At 37.2% G+C, this 24,104-nt stretch overlaps 1 protein-coding gene across 13 annotated transcripts in view; it reads left to right on the forward strand.

The window, feature by feature from the left end:
- LOC107101682 (collagen alpha-1(XXIII) chain-like) overlaps nt 1–24,104 on the forward strand; it is a 185,511-nt gene that overhangs the window by 155,718 nt on the left and 5,689 nt on the right. For 9 of the 13 annotated variants that reach the window (XM_015400725.1, XM_015400687.1, XM_015400749.1 and 6 more), the window contains 17 exons: nt 1,520–1,546; nt 2,324–2,350; nt 8,683–8,757; nt 11,595–11,711; nt 16,237–16,263; nt 16,359–16,385; nt 16,495–16,548; nt 16,631–16,690; nt 16,815–16,859; nt 16,956–17,033; nt 17,146–17,169; nt 20,124–20,168; nt 22,703–22,747; nt 22,850–22,930; nt 23,013–23,066; nt 23,900–23,974; nt 24,049–24,075. In XM_015400725.1, coding sequence (XP_015256211.1) covers nt 1,520–1,546; nt 2,324–2,350; nt 8,683–8,757; nt 11,595–11,711; nt 16,237–16,263; nt 16,359–16,385; nt 16,495–16,548; nt 16,631–16,690; nt 16,815–16,859; nt 16,956–17,033; nt 17,146–17,169; nt 20,124–20,168; nt 22,703–22,747; nt 22,850–22,930; nt 23,013–23,066; nt 23,900–23,974; nt 24,049–24,075 — 888 coding nt within the window. Of the gene's footprint in view, nt 1–1,519; nt 1,547–2,323; nt 2,351–8,345; nt 8,403–8,682; nt 8,758–11,594; nt 11,712–16,236; nt 16,264–16,358; nt 16,386–16,494; nt 16,549–16,630; nt 16,691–16,814; nt 16,860–16,955; nt 17,034–17,145; nt 17,170–20,123; nt 20,169–22,702; nt 22,748–22,849; nt 22,931–23,012; nt 23,067–23,899; nt 23,975–24,048; nt 24,076–24,104 lie in introns of all 13 variants that reach the window. The other 4 variants (XM_015400732.1, XM_015400703.1, XM_015400718.1 and 1 more) reach the window with 2 other exon arrangements.

Genomic DNA, 24,104 nt, shown 5'->3' on the forward strand with positions numbered 1-24,104 from the left:
GAAGCAGAAACCCAAAAGCATAGCTTAAACACTTTTCAGGACACCCAAATTTTTTCCATCACTCAGGACAGTGCTACTTCATCAGTGTTTGACACCTACTTTATGTGCAATACATAATATGACCAATATATACAATATATTCCCTTTGCCAGGCCACCACGACACGTCTCAATGCTCCTGATGTTCAATATCCCCAGTTTACACATAACATTGAGTTTTTCTTGCAAAAATAGTATAAAAATTTGCTTGAAATTAACCGATGAACTAAAAGTCATGTATAACTCAGAAATGGGAAGAAATCCTAAATGTTCTTTTTTTTTCTATTCTTTATTGATAACAATATGACTAGAGCAACGTCTTAGTACAGGTCTGTGCAGCTCCTCCAGAGTGACCAGAGGCTACTTTGCTACTCCAATTAATGCCCTTTTTTTAGTGGATCTTTTTCTTGATAGTTTTGCAGTTTTGCCATCCTCATATTTTAGGATGATGTTATAAAAGGCTCTCTGTGTTATCACCAAAGTTTGGGATATCGTTCCATGACTTTAACCCATTTAAATGTCTCTACATCTTTATCCCTGATCTTTATGTGTGTTCCTTGGTCTTCTTGGTGCTTTTTCATTAATATACTTGAAAAAAACCTCTAATACCTTCAGAGAGGAGACTCATGTCGAGTTTAAATGACACTTCGTTTGACTCTTTTAAATAATGGTGTGGCTGCAGAGGGGAGTGATTTCATTTAGGCTTATTAGAGTAAATGGGCTAAGTGCTCATGCTCTGCTTTGTGTTAGCCTATTCTATTGAACCCCAATCAAATACATGAAGGTTTGTGGTTTTAACATGACAAAATATCAAAGAAATTTCAAAGGATGACGTTGCTTTTGAGAAGCCTACACATGTTGGCTGGTTTCCATGTCTTCTTTCTTCTGTCACTGTGGACCTTTGTGGTGGCACCACATGTGGCATCTTTGTGCCACTTGTGCCCAGTGGACAAACTAGGACAGAGAGGCGAACGGCAAATGAATCTCATCTGTCAGCCCACCGTTTATAAATTTGATGTCAAAATGTGCAATACAAAGAATCTGATACACAGAAGAGAAAACTCAAGCTTCATGTTTTCTGTTAGTGTTTGGGACATTCAATCCCAAAGACACAACAAAACCCCAACATAAGAAGTCCTCACTAAAACATCTTCAAAGTTCCCATCTGACAGAAAGGCTGATGGTGGAACAAAAGGAACATCTTTCATTTTTAGTTTCATCTTCCAAGACATTTTTTTAAACTCTATATATTCTTTAAAGTTTTTTTTTTTCCTGCCTCAAAAGTCAAATAACGTTGAGGAGATGAAGCGGTCTCTGTGTCACAGGTTATTTAGTGGTGTTGACGCGTTGCCTCATTCTTTGATTGAATACTCGCTTCTTAAGCCATGTTGAAGATGCATTGCTCTACGGTGTGTGTTCCATAAGATCGCTGATTTATTTCTACCGACTGTTTCTGATTAACTGTCTTATCCCTCCTGCAGGGGCTGCCCGGACCCAAGGGAGAGAAGGTATGCTTCATGTCCAGTTCCAGCTCTGCCTAACCTGACCCCGGCATGTTTAGATGCATTTTATGAAATGGTTTTGCCCACATAAAGCCACAGAGATGCATATAACCTAATGAAATCTCTTGACCTTCAGGTGTTTTGCCTTAGACTAACTAAATATGCAGAAAAAAACAATACCGTCTGTGAAGCTCAATGACAGCCAGATGTTTTCCCGCTCTGCTAACCTCAGTGCAGCTGAAGTTGTTGTAAATTGATGGCAGTTAGAGCCTGGCATGTTCTCTGTGATGCCCACGCCTGTGGTGAACTTGGTGCTTTTGCCTCCAACCAACAGATCTGTGGATAAGCAGACAGTCACAGTGAACAGCACTTATCAGGGCAGGACCCAGGCCCATCCACGTTGTGTTATCTCCGACAAATAGATGATGTGAAGTTTAAAAAAAGAAAACAGCCTTCCTTTGTGTTATCATAATAGTAGCTCAGTAATGAGAGCTTGACCCCTTGGTTCCCGATCAAAAAACAATCCTCGCCCAGCGCACACCCACTTTTACTACCCCGATCTCATCCTGTCCACTGAGTCTATCAAATGACTTATCCAGTAAGTGTTTACATCCCATTGTGGTTTGGACAGATGACCCTTGAGTTGCTTCCTTCCTATAAACACTATTTTTATAAGCTCGTGTGTCATAGCAGCCCTACAGTAGCTCTTGAATTATTAGCCATTTGTACATTTACAATTCTGAGAACTACTGACAATTGTTATTTTTCCTGTTTTTCTCTCAGGGTGACCAAGGAGACATTGGGCCAAGGGTAAGTCATGTTTTCTTATCATCTTTGTGAGATAAAATAACAGTTTTAGATGCTTTTTCTTCATAGAGTTGATTCAAAGAAGAAGGTTGTTTCCAGTTCTTCGACTTTTAATGAACCAGAGTTTGCAGTTTGAAAATGACTTTTGATATTATTTCATGTACTGTGTGTCACTAAATTACATGTAGTTAAGCTTTAGACACTAAATCTACAACTTTTAGTTATACGTTAGTACTACAATATAACAGAAAAGTGTTAATATTACAATAAAGTAAATCCACCTCAGCTGAAGGTTATTGCAGATGCAGATTTTTTTGTGTTGTTGTCAGGATTTTTTCCACCTTTAACATAATCTAGATGTTTAAATTGCCATTTCTTCCTTGTTTGATATTGTTATGCACCCTTTAAAGAGAATGTAGCTCCAACTTAGTAACAAGTAATAGAATTAGGTTTGGCCATATTAATTCATTCAATTTGGTAACTTTTAAACTAAATAAATGAAGTTGGATAATTTGACTTGTGTGAATTTTAAACTCTTTCCACAGGTTATCAGTTGGATTAAGTCTTGGCTTTGACTAGGACATTATTCTACCTAAACCACTGTGTTGGAGCCCTGACTGTCCTGTTGAAAGATAAAGCTCTGCCCCAGTCTAAGCCTTTTGCAGCTTCCAACAGCTTCTCCTCCACAATCAGCCCATATTTAACTCTGTTGTCCATAAGTTCTTACTTACAAGTGAATCTCCAGAGCTTCTTTAGAGTTAGCATTCACTATTTGACTGCTTCTTGCAACCTTGCCTCTTAGTTTAGGGTCTTGGTTTGCGTTCATTCATAGTCTTTCCATTTTTAGATGAACAGATTTAAGTTATTTTATTATTTTATAACCTCACCCTGCTTGAAACAGGACTCTGACTTCTGAAAGCAAATTTGTTTGCATTGATTTTTTTTAATGGGATAAATATTAATAAAGTACATATAACATTACTGGGCTGATACACTGAAATTTCATAGCTGCAATTTCAATTACAGTTATTCATTAGAATAAAAATAATACAAAATTTAAAAGGATTCAAGGGTTAAATATTTTTTCAAGGCACTGCATGCATCTTGGTCTCCTTATATGATTTAAACTTGGCAGTCATCCTCATATTATTTCAGCACACATACACCATAAGGCTCCATTTTATACTGTAAAAGTATGTTTCCGTCTAGCTCACAAAAAGAGAAGATTTTGCAGGGCGGGACAGGATCCATATTGGTGAACACTCTGTCAACCATGATATAGAATAGGATGCTGATAACTTCTATTTAAGCTCCTAGGGAGCAGAGGCTGACGTACCATCGCAGGCAGCTTGAGAGTTTGTCCCTGTCCATTAATCAGCAAACACAAACCTCAGACTCAGACTACACACTGACTAAAAATAGCCTTTATGGGATATTTCCTGCAATCAAACATGTGAACGGAAAAATATTTGGATATCTTCATTGTCTTCAGTTTTAAACAAGGATCAAAGGGAATACTTAACATTCAAACGCAAACGCGATTTAATAAATTTAGACACAAAACAAAGACATTCTACGTAGGCAAAGAAAGAAAGAAAATAAGATAATACAGAGTTAACTTTTAAATAGTCCTGCATAACAACAAGAGCGGAGGAATCAGTTACTAAGGCGCCCATTCTAAATTGGAAATAGGAAAAGGCTTTAAAGAATGTATATATTAATATTAAATGTTAATTATATTCAGCATAATGGAAGAAATTCATAAAGAAAAAGTAGAAATGTGATGTTTAGATTTAAATCTGAATAAATCTGGTCTAAACGTGCATAATTATTAGTTTATCTTGGTTCAATACATGAAATAAATGTCCAAATTTAGCTAAACTCATAAAAAATATCAGCTTTGTTTTTCTCTTTCTTCTTCTTTTAATAGGAATGAACTTTTCTTAACTTAAGCTGGATAAAATCTTTTCATCTTCTGTGAAGATTTTATGAATGTCAGACCATCTGTTTAAAAAAAAAAAGTTCAACTGGAGGTTATTTTAACTTAAAATAAAGCAAAATACTTTAGTGGCTCCACATTAAAAGCTTTGGTGGTGATTTCAAATATTTTAAAGAAATTATACTCATCTCTAAATTCATCACTGCTATTTATCTTTTTTTTTTTTTTTACATATATCCTTTGTAGTTGGGCTCAGGTACATCAAATTTAGTTATTAATTCCATAAAGTATCAAAAATGGTATTTACAAAAAAATTTTTGAAGGAGAACAATCCTCATTTGAAGGGCAAAGGTTTATGGTAAACCATTGTTTAAATGATATTTAAAATATGGACAAGATTTAGTTAAGAGCATATACATCTGTTAAATAGTGTTTTCCCAACAAGTAGGTTTGTAAAGATTGAATGTAAACACCAGAGATGAGTGTAAAACCGAAACCTGACATAGTAACAGACCATCACATATAGGAAGTCACAGTTAAAGAAGCAGATTTTAACCCTCTTCGAGGTTAAAATCTAATTAAATCTTGACAAACTATTCCGGCAGTCTGGCCTTTGATGGAGAAATAATGCAAATAGAAAAACTCTTATCATGTCTGCATCTGTGCACATAACCTTTAACAATCCCTTACAGTCATCTAGTAGTTCAGAGAGAGACGTGTGTTTATCCTGTGTGGCTTAGTCCTGGGAGGACTAAACTGCCTGAAACTCATAAACCAGAAATGAGAAACGATTCTATGAGAGATTGATGGAAACTTTTAAACCTTTCCAAAAAAAAGTTGCTATCCAATCTCAACTAGAATATGACCTCTTTGTATCATTAACCAAGGGAAAAAAAACTCCTTCTGCATCCGTTTTTTAGGTTCCCCGTTTTCCCCAGATGAATTCATAATTGCATGAATAAGCAGGTGGAGCTTCTACCCCATAAAATGAGGTGCTGTGCATTAATTTAGAGGAAAGTCCGCGTATAATGGGACAGATTTTGTGATAAACCATCTCAAGTCCTTACACACAGATGCCAGATTTTGGCATTTTTACTTACTCTTCTTATGGAGGTAATATTAACATTATCTAATGGCCCTGTTAGGTCCCTGCTTTGAATCTGATAGAAACCCTGTAGATGGAGCTGAAGATGAGGGTGATGGTAATGATTCAATTCAATTCAGTTTATTTCTATAGCGCCAATTCGCAACACATGTAATCTCAAGGCACTTTACAGTTCAACCAGATCATCCAGTCAAATTGATTCAAAGTTTTCTATCTAAGGAAAACCAGTTGATTGCATCGACTCATTAAAGATGCATTTCAAACAAAGACTTTGAGCTCCCTATGATAGATGAGATAAATTGTGAAAAGTAACATGAAAAAGTTGGTCAGCAAATATAACATGGGTTTAAAATCTGCCTATAATCTTTAAATAAAGCCTTAAATTGATCAGTGAGGGGGGGGTTTACATGCCTGTTTTTAAACAAAAGGTCCATCTTGCTTAGATGAAGATTATTTTACACCTAAATCTGCCAGATTATGAATAGATTTTGGCTTTACTATCTAGTGGTAACAATTTGGGCGTCCAAGGAAACCAGCACATTGCATCATATCGACTGAAGGCAAAAACTATTTAACACTGTGTTCAAATTTGAATATTTACTGATGTACCAGTTTTGATGAGAGCATTAACACTATTTCTAAGGAGTCTTTGCTTTAAGAAACTCATATTTTTCACTATGGAGCAAATGGGACTTTAAAGCTTTAAACATCTATGAAAAGTTTGTATTAATTGCCTTCCTCTTTATAGTTATTTGTGTTATGTTGGTTCTTTTCATGAAATTCCTACAAAATCCATTGAAGTTTGTTGTAACATGAAACTCGAAGAAGGTTAAGACGTATGATGACTCATGGAAAGTCAAAGTGTGAGCGTACGGAAAGGACCCTGGGTGGTTATTGTTTGTGTTGAAGCTGAAACTGAGTTTAAATCCAACAGGCCAGCCTAGTGGAAAGATATTTATGATGCGATTCTGAAACATTGCAGAAATGCCTGATTCCTATCAAGGCGTAGCCCATTACATTTTCCTACCTATGAGTTTTTAGTCCTGAGCCAATCGTTTGAAACGTTTTTGGCATCCTCTGTTGGTAGTTTCTCCAAACGGTAAATATTGCACTTGGCTGAGGCCTTTCTTGATTTGATGCCTTTGGATAAGTCTACAGTTCCCCAAAAAACCTCAAGGTGTTGCTTGGAAACACATGCAAGTCTCAAAACAAACCCTGTGATTGATTCCATAGACATACCCTGGTAGCCGCAGAGAAAACTCATGGATTGAAGTTTTATTCCAGCATGAGCTCAGTTGTCAGTTTGCCCTTTTAGGACGCAGCATTCTGCTTCACCTCTGAACTTTGTAGGATAAGAGAATACATGTGAAAACAGGAAGTAGCCATGAATCCTTGTCAACCTGTGACTTCCTGTCGATCCATCATGTTCAGAGCTATCATCAAGCTGTCTCTGGTCACAAACACAGGATAGGAGACGTATTAAAACGAAATCAGCTGTCTTGGAGCCATCAGACCAAATTACAAAAGGAAGTGCAGTTTAGTATTTTTCTCTCAGAAACCTTTTATCAAAGGAAGTTTGTTGCCTTTTTTAAATCTATTTTCACCTGTGGCTGCACCTTAAACGTTGTTTCCTGTATTGATAAAGCTCTTCGTGTAATGAGATGTTAAAAGGAGGCTATGTGGTCTTCATGGTGGGAACGTTGTGAAAGAGTGAACAGGACAAAGGGGAAAAGATTGAGAAGAGGAGTCCAGCCGTTAGCAGAACCTACTGTCCTTCTCCCCGCTGTTTTTCTCTCTCTAAAACCTCCTCATCACGTCTCTTCATCCTTCCTTGTGCCTTGCTTGTGTTTAAACAGGAGTTCAACCAAGAAGGCTCAAAGCTGTGTGGAGGCAGAAAAACTCTGCTCCTTTCAGCTTGAACGACAATCAACACAATTGCTGTCTGTTGACTGAAAAGAGCCAAACCACCTCTGTTTGGGTTGGGAAAGATGGGAAGCCATTCCTCAGAGCACACGTGCACATTCGCCACGAACTGTATGCTTTGATTGATGACTGAGGCATAAGTTTTAAAAGGGCAAAGGTTGCAGTTTGCAGCTCTTAAGTGTTTCATGGTAACAGATAGACGGTCTTAGAAAATAACTTTTTCACTTTCTGTTCCATTCTAACCTCAAAGCTCAATGGATTTAATTTGGATTTTATGTTGAACGAAAAATTAGTAAATAATTATGAAAAGTAAAGACATATTTTTATTTTTTTGTTGTAAAATATAAAAAATAAATAAAAAGATTGTGTATTTGATCAAATCCAGTGCAACCAAATACCTTCAGAAGTCACCAGAATGGTAAATAGAGTCCACCTGTGTGTGATTTAATCTAGATACACACATCTGTTCTGTGAGAGTTTCTCAGAGAGGATTAGTAAAACAGCATCATGAAGACCAGGAAAGTTGTAGAGAAGTTTAAAGCGAGTTAGATTATAAAACAATATTCCAAGCTTTGAACATCTCTCAAAGCCCTGGCCACCCACCTTAACAAAAAAAGCGTTAATCAGAGAAGCTTTCAAACACGGTGGCTCTGGAGGAGCTGGAGGGGCCTTCATGAAAGGGATGCAACAAACATGTTTTGGCCAGATTATACCAGTTAAACCTTTTGGTCTGTGCCTCTGATGGAAAACACTGCACACTATTCTTAACACAAGGTAAAACCAGGTAGAGGGAGAATCGTGCATAAAAAATGGCTTAAATTTTGGACTCTAAAGTCATTAGAGGAATAACTGAGAACTCTTACAGCAAAAGTTGCTTTTATATTTTTGACTGATGAGGGCAGAATGATTTGGCTGACACATTTTTCAGATCTTTAACTATAAAAATAAGCAGCAACTGGTACGGATCTATCTGCAGGATGATTCAAGATTGGTTTGTGAGTTTTTGTTCAATGTTGGGCTTCTCTCCTCAGGGTCCTCCTAACTACACCACATACGCAGGTCTGCACAGTAATCAGATCGCTGTCAAGGTTTGTTACCCCCACAGAAACGCTCCGCAATCCTTCCAGCAGCCACCTCTCTGTGGCTGCACATCTGTCACTGTCTGCAGAAAGAGGACCACAACCTTCAGCTCTTTCTTACTTCTGTAGTCTGCTAATCTTCAGCATCTCTCTTTTCTCCTGCAGCGACCTGCTCCTTTACTCCTGAACTCACAGTTTAACACAAATATCCTTTTTCTCTTCTTATTTACCGCTATGATTTCTTCTCCTCTCCCTCTTTCTCTTTGACTGCACATCTGTTGCATCTTAGATGGTTTTCCCTCGATATGATCACGGCTTTCTCGCTGGAGAGCAGTCCAGCACCTTTCAGAGACGCTTTATGAAGGTAGACCTCAACTAAAAGGCATGTGCTTCCTCCTATAACATTTCCTCTCCTTTTAAACACTTTGCATGCTCTTATTCTAATCGTTCTTATTTTTCTTTATTATTGTTCTGCTACATAAAAAATAGGTTCATGCTTGTTTGATTTCCTTATCGTTTCGACTGTACTGTTTCCTTTAACTTGAAGATGAAGCAGATATGTTTGTGTTTGGATTATTAATGAACCCGTGATGATTAGTAGCAGGCTTTAGATGCGGTCAGGAAATATATGTATATATGATTTTATTTTTTATTTTTTAAAAGACGAAAAAAAGCTTTTTAGCGTCTGTTTTAGTTATCTACAAAAAGTGGATTTGCTAATTTTTCCTGATATTTCTAAACATTTCAATGCACATTCATTTAAAATGTATGTGACTTCATTTTTCTTTATTTTTTCAGAGCTGCAAAATGAATATAATGATAATAATCACTCTGAAAATATTTTTTTTTCCAATCTGCATGGATTGAATCCCCATTTGACTTTCCTCAACAAAGCAAACCATAATCCTCCAGATGCCAGCAGAGGTGGGAGCGTGCAGAGAAAGTGTCCCCACTGTAATTTTGGAGTATATTCGGAACATTAATGGTTTTCAGTTCTGCGTACAAATTTAAATATGCGTCTGATTTGGTTCTTTACATGTATTAAATCGGAAACAAATGCGAAAACAACTTTCTTTCAGTAAACAAAGCTGTTTATTAAAATGTTACCATGACAAACAAGCTTAAAACAAAAATTGGATTAGTCAGTCTGGGTGTTTTACCGCGACTAAAAACCAATCTGACTCACTGGAGAACATCTGAGCAGATTCATCCTTACCATAAAGTCGCAGTTCCAGTCTTCTTCTATTGAAGCAACACCCTAGTACTGCCTGAATTTGGTGAATAATCTCAACGGCCATGAAATCTACGGGAATTTCTCTTTGTTGATTGGATTTTACAAAATCATTCTGAATCAGGATTGCTATCAAAGCAGAAATACAACAGACAGTTGACACCAGACTGCAGTTCTCCTGTATTCTGCAATAACCTGTTAGTTTGCAGAACAGTGCTTCCTGCAGTTCCTATGTTCCCTCAGCTGGTGCAGCAGACACACTTATTGAAGGAATATTTACATTATACACGAAAATATTCCACAAACATATAAAATGTTTTCAGATACATAGTACCGGTAATTATTTACTTCAGAGTCTGTTATTAAAACTAAATTTCTTGCTTTTCAATGTATTCTATCTAGAGCAGATAATGCAGATTTTAATATAATAAATTGGGTAACGCATTGGGTAATTTTAGCATATGTATATATAAGATAAAATGTATAAGTTATTACACAATATTATAATTTTGGAGAAGAAAAAGCACAAGAACCTCTTATTAGTATATTTCTTTCCCCCAAACAGTGTCTTAAACACAATATTCATCTTTCCTTTTCACTCACGTTTTCTATAAACGGGATTATGGTGAAAAGAAACTTAAAGAAATCTTGGTGATAAAGGTGACCAAGATCCCTGTTTGTACTCAGAAATGGGGAAGACAAAAAAAACATGGTATCTAATGAAATTGTCTTGTGTTCATCTTCATAAGGCAGAATTTTTATCCAAGAAAACATCTACTTTTATGAGCTTTATTTAATCCAAAATTACAGCAAGGAAAAAAAAGGGAATGAGTGGAAACAGGCTGGACAAGATTGTTGGCTTTGCCAACATACTGGGAGAGAACTGAATTTTTCAGTTTTCTGGGCCGAAGTTAAGACTTTCCTTTATTTCTGACTCCACTTAGACAAATCTCACTTCGATTCAAGAAAAGATGACAAGTTAGCTTGAATCAGCATTTAGTTGCATGAATTTTCAGTTCAGGAATACATTATTCATCCCAAATGGAAATTAAATTATATGACTGACATTACAGGGGTTTCTTCACAGAGTTTTTGCAGAGATAATGATCTGCTGCAGTGGTCTGTCTTACTGCAACTCTGGAGAAGCTTCTGACTCAAGACACTGTGTAGTGTAACGTTCTACACTTTTTATTTTTTCATTTTATTACAAAAGGAGCCTTAAAACTCTGTGTTATAATTTTCAGGAGTCTAAAAAATTATAATACAATGATAGCTTTTCTTATGAAAAATAGCAACTGTTTTGTCAGGATTATAACTGGATGAACAGACATGCGGCTCCAGTGCTTATAATAAGGCTCTAACATTGACATTACATATATGTCTCTGAAAAGTACAGAATTCAGTTAAACCGTTGATCAGCTGTTTGCATGACAAAGCATGTTATAACAAAACATTTATTTTACTGAACACAAAAAAGTCAATGATACGTTGTCACACTTTTATTTTCCCTAACTCTGTACTCAATCTTTTTCAAGGCGTCAGTGGACTGTTGGGAGTCCTAAAACAGGAGCAGGTTAAAATATGTCTTTATAGCTTTTAGAAAACTGAATCCAGTGTTTCTATATGAGGCTTTGTTTGATTCTGGATTTATTTCAGAGCTTTTTACATTCTCATATAGGTGTCATTTATTTAGGATAAAACATTTACATTTAACCCATAGAGTTAGGTATTGATCCGTGTCTGCTGCCACCACCTGGACAAACACATTAAATGCACCTCTTTTAAAATAGTGGCGACAGTTAATGCTTTACTAATTTTTTTCTCTATCATGCTTCAAACATTGACTGTTTGCCGAAATTTGACTTGGTTTGACTTGTGAAAGTGTTGCTTTATTGTTCCCTTAATCAAAAACTAAAACAATCTAATATTTTCTTTTCCATTCTCCCTCTTATTATTGTCATATTCTTTAGGGTGATCAAGGCCAAGCTGGACCTGCCGGGCCTCCTGGTCCACCGGGTCCTCCCGGGCCCCGTGGCCCCCCAGGGAACACCGGGAAGGACGGGCCCCGTGGCCCTGCTGGAGAGGCGGTAAGAGCATCCCCCAATTTGGATGAACTCTGCTCACCTCACCACACTAAGGTTGCACCATAAATGCAGAGCTTTGGATGAAGGCGATACACACCTATCATTTGGGCAAGGGTCTTCTATGTTAACTGTGGTGGACCCCAACCCCTGTTTGGCTTGTTAGCTGTGGTTTACCTAAATGGAGAAAAAAAAAAGAAATATCAACTCTAATTCAAGCCTCGTCTGTTTTTCTTAAGTCAGCAGCCACAAAGCTCTCTAAAACACGCAGCTTTCACCCACACTGCGTTACTATGCACACTGAAACAGATACGGCACTGTGGGGGGGGGTTAAGGTCAGGTTGGCCGCAGAAAACAATGGTGCGTTCCTTGTCTGAGGAATTTTCTGTTTCTCAGAATTAACGTTTCTACTCCACAGAGTTGCATTGATCTGCTGTGTCAGCGTTAAGCCGTGGTTCCTGAATTTTATCTACTCTAAGGGATAATAGCCGTGTTAGTCTCTGACGCTGGACTACGAGGGATTTACATGAAAGATGTTGGTTGAGAGTTGAGAACGCAAGACTGAAATGACCACAGAGATCAGCCAGATTAGCTCAGAAAGCGCCAAAAAACAGACGGGCCGAACAAAAGAGGGGCCATCATGTAACCTAGCCGGCTGCAAATAGTCTTCTCAAGTTGATTAAAGGCGTTGCGAAACCAAAACAGAAAAACAAAGCGGTGCAGAGAGCTGGTCCATGTTGTGGGCAGATGTCTAAGTTGGGCTGAGTAGGAGAAAGTGAGGGAACCTACCAGCATGAGGGTCCTCTAACCCAATGCTTGGAATTCAAATGCATTAAAAAAAGTATTCATACCGCTGCAAAGATTTATTTTATCCATCCCCATAAGCTTGTAGGATAGATCAATAAAAAAGCTGTGTGTAACTGAGAAGAGAGAGGGTTAAGGTCTACTCTGTTTCACCACATTGCTGTTGGACACTTCAGCAGGATCTTCTAGTGGCTTTCTCTCAGCAGTTGAAGAATCTGAGCTGTGGATCTATCAGAAAACCTCTGGCTCCTTCCTGATTGATTCTGCTGGAGATATTTAAAGGTTTATGTATTATTTTATCACCTAGAACCACATCAAACATCTCCACAGCTTTAAGTGTGAGCTTTTCTGTGAAAATGTTCATAAGGTGTTGATCCTCTGCAAGGGGTCAAAGTTTCAGTTTCATTTTGAAATAAATTTCAGAGCTTTACGATTTAAACTTACAAAGCAGATGTTTGTTTTAACGTCTTAATTCAAAGCTTGCATAAATTTTCAGTCCCTGTAATCGGGCTGACATCTGAACCAGGTTCTGTTCTGCACTCAAAAAGCCAGCTAGAAATTATTTGTAACGGCGATTTGTTTCCTGCTGCTGAGCAGGCTAGATCAAACGATGGGTTTGAGGTAAGAGTGGTGGGAAAAGAAGTTAAAAGGCTGCAGGAGGATGGGAAGAAAAAGAGGACCAGAGAGCTGCATCAGGATGACAGCTTGTATGTGTAGAAGTGCAAGGAAAAGAAAAACAGCTGGGGAACATCTTGGTCGCCCCGGCACAATATTGTACAAGAACTAGATGGAAAGTTAATACCCTCCGATGTATCTGCATTTATGTGAGTGCACTGAGCGATCAAGTAAACACTGCTCCTTGATTGCTGTGTGTGGCGCGTGATCGAGGGGGCTTTTTCCCTCTAAGTTTCCTTTGTAACGGATGACTTCATAGCAGATATTCAGCCGTCCACCTGGCCCTCGACAACAGCCGATAAGTCTGTTTGCCTAAATGAGCCAAATCACTGATAGACAGATGGAGAAAAACATGGAAGGTGACATGAAGCAATGCTTTTCTTTGATGTTTTTTTTTTCTCCAGGTCAGGGCTTCATATTTAAACCCCTACATTTGCTAAAAAAGAACCAAAACACGATGATTTTTCTTTAGTAAACACTGAAAAAACACTGTAGCTTTCAAAAGCTATAGAGAAAGCATTCCCCTTTTCTGTACCTGTAAAATGTCCCCACATATAAATGAAAGTAAATTTTCAAAATAAAGTGAAAGGGGCTGTTTAGTTGAATAATGATTTAAATAACCCAAAGGGATGTCTTAAATCTGGAATGCAAAAAGTTGTCTGATTCACTCCCTTTGAAACATTTAATCCTTTTATTTGTTTTTTAATAGTCATTAATCTTCCTGCTCTTCTACAACACACAGCCACTAACATACAGTTTGTGCACTTTTCATAGGATGGCTGTTGTACTAATTTGGAGCTTTAATTATTTATTGAACAACTGTCAGGAATCTTTAAAAAAGATCAAGTTAAAATGTGAATAGCCTACTGATTTTCGGTTGGATGTTTTAAAAACTGCTTTTATAGTCACAGAAGGACATTTGCATGATTATGGGAAGGTAGTTTAACCACTTCTGTTTTCTTTTCTTTTTTTTTTAACAGTGTCCTGTCTGGTGATGTGGCAATAAGAATAATTGTCTTAATGCCAAAAAAAGAGCACAACAGATTTTACTTTCACAAGTGGAGCAGTAAGGCTATCGCCATAGTGTTCCGCTTGTTTTATGCATATAAATTGCTTTATTATAATTATGCAGGGAGTTTTACAGATTATGTGGACACTGCAATGTAGGTAGAACAGGAGAGGAAAAACAGAAAAAAAGGAGAAAAGATGAAAGAAAGAGGAGACAAAAGGGAGACGACAACCACCTCTGTTATCAAAGTTGGTGGAATTTATTTATTTCATGGCATACTCACATGGACAGTTCTAGAGAAGGGCCTACAGGGGCCTATGCCCCTGTAGAACTAGTCCTGCCCCCTATCATGGCCCCTATACCAAAGACTTAAAAATAAGCATATTTATAATAATGATATGCACTGGAACAGAATCCATAACTGTTTGATCTCTTGGACCAAATTTAATTTTGTTTTCCAGTTTTATTCTAATAATGATTTAAAAAGAAAATAGTTAGCTTTTTCAGACAGAATCTGTTTTTAGCTGCAATATATTTGGTGTCCAAAGCTCTTTGGGTCATTTAATATTTCAAACGCTGATCCAGTTGCTTTTTTTTTTTTTTTTTTTGTTATTCTTTTGTTGTGTACCCCCCATATAAAAGCATCCTGACCCCTCTGGTGAAGCTGATGTAGAACCACCCAGAGGTGTCAAATAACAAATTACAAATACTGTTATCTTAGATAAGTAGAAATTTTGGCTATCAATACTTTACTGGAATAATAATTTTTTAGACAACTTTTAACTTCTACTCCTTACACGTTACTCGTTAGTTTTGTTTCATTAAAGTTCGTTTGTGTTATGGCCTCTTGGTATTTAAAACAATAAAGTCCATCAAAATAATGTTTTATCCAGATAATTCAGTTCTTTGTGGTTGGAATCTGTACTGCACCAATTTTTTGTCCACCACATACCAAATAAATAGTTTTCAAGACGATGCAAAGTTAAATTTGAGACTGTTACCATTCGTTATAAAACTAAGAAAATGAATCATAAGGAAGTTATTTTCCAGAAAATGTTCCTTTAACAGGGTAGCGCAATAATCAGTATGTGGTTTAAGCATCTTTAAAAAAAATTTCCTGCATTACTTTTACTTTTATACTTTTACTTGAGTAAAACACTTACGTTGATGCTCTTCTAAAGTGTTTTTAAACAATAGGATTTACCGGTATACTTCTATTTGAGTAATAAACTTTTGACACCATTGGAACCACCACTGCATACTCACCTTTTAGGAAAGATGGTAACAGGGAAAGCTCCCTCCCTCCATTTAAAAAAACAGATTTTTTTGCTGATTTTTACCACCAATCTGAGACCTAATGATTATTTTACCATTTCAAACACTTTGCAAGTTTAAACAGCAACACACTGGAATCCAATCCTACCTCATCACATTATAGCCAAATCACTAAACCTCAATAGACCATAAAAACCTTTCCTTTCAAGGTTTTTATCTTGTCTGCAACTGTCAATCTGATCTCTTTGAAACTAATGTTCATCCAGAGATTGTCAGAGTGGTGTCAGATTGGAACAACTTGTGCAAATATGTTGGTAATTCAAATCTACAATAAGCCTTTTTTGGATCTCCTCAAAGGTATTTAGGATTTCCCAATTTTCTGATTTATTGGTCAATTGAATGATTCTAGTCAAAACAGTTTGATACCGGAAAAGAGAAACTATTAGCTGCAATCAATAACGATAACTAAGAAGTTAAGCCTTGTCAGGTTAAAGACACCACGATTCCAGCTCTACTTATCAGAGGTTTTATTTTTAAGTCTTTGCATGGATTTTAGATATTGTCCTTTTTTTAAATGCATTAATTTAGTGTAATATATAATGATACCAACCAGGAAACATTTCTGTAGCTTCTAATCCCACAGCTACAGTACTGAATGTCTCAAGGATGAATGACTTCTTTAAAACCTCAGTCAACGCTGACATCTAGTGATTAAATTTGTGAAGTACATTTTTCCATCTCAGTACATCTTCTCTGTGTCCTCTGCAGGGTTTGCCTGGTCGGGATGGTGTAGAGGTAAGTTACCTTTATTGTTTTTTGTGCCCAATCTTAAGTCAAAGGCAATATTTATGTCAATTATTTTGTTCATTTATTTTTCTATTTTATCTCAGGGACCGCAGGGAGCCCCTGGGAAGCCGGTATATATAAATAATAATTTATCCTTTTGGACTGAGCTCACTTATTCTTCCTGTATGAGTTTGTTAAACTTTGCTCTCTTTACATTTATCAATCTCTACTGACTGGCAGGGAGAAGATGGAGAACCTGGCTATCCAGGACAGCAGGGTCCTCCAGGGCCAAGGGTAAAACCAAGCTTCTCTGATGCTTAATGTTACTATTTTGAACTAATTTAAAGCATAAATCCTATCTTTTTTTATAAAACAGGGGGAACCAGGTATTGGAGAAAAGGGAGAGAGAGGCATGGATGGACTACCAGGAATAAAGGTAAAAAAAGATCTTTAAACAGTGACCATCACTACAATATTAACTCATTTGCATGATTCCCATTCAATACAAACAATAAGAATGCACAAAGCGTTATTTGATGTAACCTTTACTCATCACACAGGGTGATAAAGGAGAGGCAGGAGAGCAAGGACCACAGGGACCCATGGTGGGTTTTTATTTATGTCTTGAATCCTTTATACTCCCTGTTTTTGTTGCCAGGTGTGTAAATGATATGCGTTCTTTATTCCAAACCTCGCTGCAGGGTTATCCTGGTGAAAAGGGTGCTGCAGGCTCCTCAGATATTGTTGATTTCAACGGGAAGCTTCTAGATGCTTTCCAGGTGAGTTTAATCACATCTGATCCAACAGAACCTCAGCACAGGGTTGCACAGTGAAATGTAAGGAAACCTAAGCTGATATGAAAGTTTCTGTGTCGCTGTCTCTTCCTGACAGGCCATCAAAACCATCAGTGTTTCGGTAACCTGCCGCTGCTGCTGCATGGTTTTTGGTGGCGTGGCGAATCACTAACACCACTTTTCCTGCTTGTATCAGCGTACACTTTGTGTGTTTCCACCACACATCACACCTGCCTCAACAGTGTTTTATTTTTGCATTTTTCTGCGCATTATGTCAATATTTCTGTCATCAGATGTATTGGATGTCACTATACAGGCCACATCTAGAGAGGCTCACTGAAAGCTAGGGTCTGTTCGGTTCTAGCGCATTCATTTGCGATACAACACACAAGCGGAGTTAATATATAGCAGCTGTGTTGTTTATCAGATAAATGCACAGCCTGCAGGCATGTGTTTAACCATGCAGAACAATCAGCAGGGTTTGTTAAAAGGTTCTAAGTGTGCTGCAGTGTTGTGTAACTCTCACTAAAGTAGAGGATGGTGTGTTTTCTCTGTGATTTTGGTTTTCTCATACAGTCCTCATATGTAAACACAATCCCTTAACTTGTTACAACCACAAGACTCAATGTATTTTATTGTGATTTTATGGACCAAACCAACACAGCGTTGCATGTAACTGGAAATTTATATAAAAAAAAAAGGAAAACAGGATTAATTGTTTTCAGACAAAAAATCTAAAAAAAAATGTGACTTGCACTACCGTTGTGCATCCTTAGTCACTGTTTTGCATAAGTAGAACCACCTTTTTCTGCAATTAAAGCTGCAAGCCTTTCAGAATATAGCTATCAACTTTATGCATCTAAAATGAAATATATTTTTTTGCAAAATGGAGGCAAATAATTTATGAATATCTGTTTTTAAGTATTGAAGCTAACTTTCAATTAGGTTTAGTTCTAGCTCAAGGTTCTGCAACCTGTGGCTCTGGAGGCCCTTTATACACTTGACAATTGTTCTTCATTACTTTGGCTAAAAATTATGAAGAGCCAGATAATCTTGACCAATTGCATTGGATTTCCTAAATAAATTAAGTCTAAATATAACAGAAATGTATTTTTTATCTTTTAAGTGGGATGAATTTATTTTTTTCTTTTAACCTAATTCACCAATCCATTTAAAATATATTTATTCTATTTTCATACATATTTTTGCCTCATTTTAAAACTTTGGAAATGGGGATAATTTTAATAAATCTTTGGTATATATGTCTTTAAAAAAAAGGTCATGATATGTTTGCGGCCCTGAAATTTTTTTTACTGAATGTAAAAATGTCTCTTTGGATTGTAAAGGGGAGTGGCGACCTAGTGGTTAGGGCATAGAGCTTTGAATCCTGAGGTTCTGAGTTTGAGCCCCACTGTAACAGACAGCAACAATGGATTCACCTAATTGGATTTTATTTAATCATTCTGCCATTTTAGAAAGTATTTGTTAGCACTAAATTGTATTACGGGGGTATTAAAGTAAAAGTGGGCTGAATATAAATCTACAAAGATATTTTTCGGGGTTTTTTTTACGGTAATTGCAAAAAGAAACTTCTTTCACTTTAACATAAAGATTACACTCTGCTTTGTGTTGGTTAATCACATATAATGACAAGAAAATACAATGAGTTTTGGTTGTCAAAAAGAAGCAACTTAAAAAAAACAAGCTGTGTATACAGGAGCAGGAAATCTGGATAAAAAGGCACAACGGCCCTTTTATTACAGTCACATGCCTGACTTGATACACTTGATCCCCATTTTGCCCTGGACCGGGGTTTACATGCTACTGACAGATGACTATCTTCACAGTGGTGTTTGCATTTGATTAAAAACATGTAAGAGCCGATTCCCTTTGGGTCCTGATCTGAAACGAGCTGCTGCAGAGTCACAGCCCAGCAGCCTCAGATGGCTTCAAAGCAGATGTTGAAAACACCAACTGAAGATCATATCACAAAACTCTCGCAAAGGAGGATCAGCCTACCCAACAGTCTACTCAAAAGGCCTCTGCTGGACCTCTAAATGTGCATAATTCACTCGCCGGCCACCCATGTTGCATTTGGATCAATTCACTTGTTTGTGTGAGAAGCAGGTTCTGGTGTTTCATCTGCGCTGACATGTTATGCACTAATGAATCTGGTGTAAAACAACTGTTTTTGGTTTTTGAGTCTGCTCTTCATTCTGGTTGCATGAGTAGCGCTCACTAATCTATGATGAAATACTCCAAATTGAACGGTGTCGAGTAAACATCTCCTGATTCCAAGGATTTTATGGAGAACCGAGAGGGAGACCAGCACCTCTGGGAGGCAGCGTGGTTTCCCTTATTATTACTTCAAGATGGCCGCAGCCTTCAGAGGAAGGCGTAACAAGTGTACCGCTGGGGACATGGAGATTAAGGAGCATGATTAAAAAGAGGCTGCTATACAAAGCAGACATCAGGGAGAGAATATGCCAACCATCTATCTCCCATCCAGGGCTGTATGAAGTCAAATGAATGTTTGGCTTCCACTCCTTTTCCCCCCAGTCTGCATCAAAACAATCAGCAGCATGAAAAATGACACCAGATTGTTGTGCAGTGCTGCACATCCATTTCACATTATCTGGGAGATAAAATGGCTTCAAGTTGTTTTTGATCAGCATAGGTATGAACACGAGGTGTTTACTACTCTATTTACATGGAAAGTGATGAGTAGCATGCAAAACCAAGGCGGGTTGTATTTATTATGCATCGTGTGCAGCCCTTCCAGAGAGCTTGTTTTATTTACAGCACTTGACTGAATTTAAATGGCGAATACTTTTTTCTTTAAGAGGCCAACATGGAATATCATTACCCAACAAGCCATGTCACAAAAGGCTCTTAACATTTTTCAGAAAGATCATTCTAAGGCTAACAAATTCTCTGGATGTAAGTGTTGTGTCTACAGAAGCTGGGATGCATTCTCTCCACTCGAAACGCAACAAAAACATTTGTTAAAACAGCTTTTAATGTGATTAATCTGGAGTAAAATTGAACACATCCCATTTGTCTGTTTGTCTCTAGGGTCCACCTGGACCACCAGGACCTCCCGGCCCTCAAGGGGAAAAGGTAAGAAAGCACAAATCCTTATTATTTTGGAACTTTATCAGCTTTTAAAGGTAGACACATCATAATGGCTCTTTTTAGAGCTTTATTTACCTTTAATGTGATAATTATGCTGTAAATCTCAACTGAAAAAATTGGCATTTTAAAAAAGGGTGCAATAACCTGAATATAGATGTGCATAAAAATATATAATTCAGTCTCCTTGTGTTAACACCTACCATCAGGTACAGTAAATATGATACTTTTGAAATAAGGGTACATTTTTCCTGCAGGATCGATAAAGTATTTTTTTATAGCCTATTTGAACTTTTTGAATTCCCAGTTTTCAGAGAGAATACTAAGGACCATGAGAATATATTGGTATAAAATCATCAATTAGATGAATGATATAAAAGGTTTCACAGTGGTACAATAATACCACGGGATGTGGAGTACAGTCATTAGTTTTAATTGGAGGAAATGTTGGACAACAGTAGCATTCCATAACATAGAATGAATGAAAATACAAGAAAGAAAATGCAGCAGAAATTTTTTGCCAAGCATTGGTTTTGTTTTGCAACCTTCTCCTGGATTCTCTGTACGTTCGGACTAAGAAGTAAAACAGGAACCGTTCTGCAGCAACAGTTAACATGTTTTTGGCAGCATTTTCTTTATTTTCATTTAGTTTTTTCTAATTGAATTGCTGTCAGTATCAAAGTTAACAAAATTAGAACAAGTTTCAGTTTAAAAGGGAAACATGAGAGACAATTAATTCAGCAGTATCACTTTGAGTCAAAGCATCAACATATGGACCATGGTCTAAATCGCCATAGCAATGACAGCAAATTCAAGTTTTAGGATGGAGTAGTTAAATCGAGATTTTGACTTGCACTACCGTTGTGCCTCCTTAGTCACTGTTTTGCATAAGTAAAACAACCTTATTCTGCAATTAAAGCTTCAAGCCTTTCAGACTATCAACTTTATGCATCTAAAATGAAATATTTATTTTTGCAAAATGGAGGCAAAGCATATATGAATATCTGTTTTTAAGTATTGAAGCAAAGTATTGAAGAGTAGTTAAATCGAGATTGTGACTTGCACTTTTGCATAACTAGAACCACCTTTTTCTGCAATTAAAGCTGCAAGCCTTTCAGAATATAACTATCAACTTTATGCATCTAAAATGAAATATTTATTTTTGCAAAATGGAGGCAAAGCATATATGAATATCTGTTTTTAAGTATTGAAGCTAAGTATTAAACAGTAGTTAAATTGAGATTTTAAACAAATGGAAAATCTGTGGTGTCACATGAGGAGAGCTGAGAATAGCAAACTTGTTTAAAATGCAAGTAATTTTGAGAACTTTTTGCTTAATAAAGTAGACAAACAGATGTTAAGAGTATTCTTCACTTCAGTAGAAGTGTATAAACCTATGGAAAAAAGAAGATTCTGGTCAAAGTAAAAGTACCAATTGAATTCCTTTACTTTATAGTTATAACGAACAATTTTTATATTCTGTTTTTGCCTTAAATCATACAAAATTCTTTAAAGAAAACTCTTCTGTTCACAGAAAAAGGGTTCCTTCATGAAAATGTTTTATCGTAATCACTCTTTCTTTCATCTTTTATCCTTTTTTCTGTTTTTCCTCTCCTGTTCTACCTACATTGCAGTGTCCATATAATCTGTAAAACTCCCTTCATAATTATAATAAAGCATTTTTTATGCATAAATCAAACGGAACACTATGGCGATAGCCGTACTGCTCCACTTGTGAAAGTAAAATCTGCTGGGCTCTTTTTGGCATCAAAACAATTATTCTTATTGCCACATCACCAGACAGGACACTGTATAAAAAAAAGAAAAAAAAAGAAAAAGGGTTCATTTAAGTTAATTATCATGGTGTTGGTAGAAAGAACATTTAAAAAAAGCATTGACTTATCCTGTCCTGCTCTAAACTAAAAATTTCAGTCAGGATCATTTAAATTTAACTTAACAGAAATGCAACTACATGAGTAGATGAACACTTTTTGAGCTCCGATATTTACTGCGTTATGGTTACATATACCTTTAAAATAGAAAAGAACTGGAGCATATTCAACATGTGAATGTAAAATCTAGTAAAGGGGGAATTGGATGGGAATGTCATGAATCTCCGAACCCGATCCGTAATGTGTGATGTCTCCCCGCTCTTCCAGTCTGTAAGCAAACTGGGCTCCAGAGACAGATTCTCTCACGCTCCTGATTTAAGCTCAGAGTAAAAAGTACAGATATTTGCCTTCAAATATAGAAAGTAAAATAAATACGGAAGTAAAGTACTGATACAAAGACAAAAGTTAGATAGGCTCTGTTGACAAATATGATCAAGCCAAGATGTGATGATGGAAAAGTTGAACCAGCAGAGATTCTGTCCAAACAGCTTCACCAAAGTATAGTTTTCAGTTTTTTGCTCTTTTTTTTTCATCTGATTCAACAGTGTCCACTTAGATATTTATGTATCGATGAGGCCTTTTAAATTCATGCGATCAATAACATAACTATGTCTCTTTATCCTGAATTAGGGAGAGCTTGGATTACCTGGGCCTGCAGGAGTAGATGGAGAAAAGGTACAATACCTGCAAACTCAATGTTTTAAAGAAGGCCAGTCAAAACTTGCAGTTATCTTATTGTCCTTAAAATGGAATTCCCTCTGGTGTTTTCACCATCAGGGATCCAAAGGTGATGTGGGTGAAACAGGACCTCCTGGTGAGAGAGGAGAGAAAGGAGAGATGGGTCTGTCTGGACCTTCTGTAAGTTGTGACGGTAAAAGTGTTTCTTTGAAGCGTCATACAGTGAGCTGTGAAAATAAAGTTTTTTTTCTACATGGATCAGGGGATGGATGGACACAAAGGGGAAAAAGGTGACTGCAGACTGGATGACAACCTGGTTAGTATTAAAAAAAAACACATGAACACTAATTAATGTGTCAGATCCACACAGACATGTTCACTCAGCAGCTTTATGCATTTATTTTAGAAATAACAGAGTAACACTGGGCTGAGACACATTTAATAACCTGATGAAACTATTAGTGTTATAGTAGTGCTATTGGTATATAGGGCTGCTCAGTACGAAGTGGTTAGCACTGCTGCCTTGCAGCAAAAAGGTTGCGGGTTTGATTCCTGAACCATTGTATTTTTGCATGGAGTTTGCATGTTCTCCCTGAGCATGTGTGGGTTCTCTCCGGGTACTCCGGCTTCCTCCCACAGTCCAAAAACATGACTGTTAATTGGCTTCTCCTGTTTGTCTCTGTGTTGCTCTGCCATGGACTGGCGACCTGTCCAGGGTGGACACACCTCTCGCCCTGTAGACAGCTGGAGATATGCACCAGCACCTATTGCGACCCCACTCGGGACAAGCGTGACAGGAAATGGGTGGATGGATAATTTAAATATGATTACTATTCATTTATCCATCTACTTTTACAAGCTTAAAACCTGAAAGTATTTTAGTGAAATTTTATTCGATAGATCAACACAAAGCATGGAAAAGACTTCGGAATAATAGGAAAGCTGTGTAACTTAGATCTGTGTTCAGCCCAAATCTATATTAGGTTTAGTCAGTGCTGCACCTTTATTGAAACTTTTATTATAATATCAACTATTACAGCTCTGGTTAAAAGTTCACAGTTGTTATCGTCCTGTTGGAGGATGGGCATCTGCTCCCATATGAAATCCTCTCAAGGATCTCCCTTATTTCTTTTACTTCTCTCCCGTCAGATTCAGATGATTTCTCAGCCGGGGCCTCCTGGTCCCCCTGGACCTCCAGGAGTACCTGGGTCTCCAGGATCCATGGTAAGTATTCCCATCCAGGTTTTGATCCGGCATTATGAGCCATTTGGATGCTGACACTGTTCCATGTATTCCAGGGGCTGCATGGTATGCCTGGTCCTAAGGTAAGCTTAGAGGGCTTGGTAAATTTGGT

Source organism: Cyprinodon variegatus, unplaced genomic scaffold (assembly GCF_000732505.1).
Source record: "Cyprinodon variegatus isolate N-32 unplaced genomic scaffold, C_variegatus-1.0 Scaffold31, whole genome shotgun sequence".
NCBI lineage: Eukaryota > Metazoa > Chordata > Actinopteri > Cyprinodontiformes > Cyprinodontidae > Cyprinodon > Cyprinodon variegatus.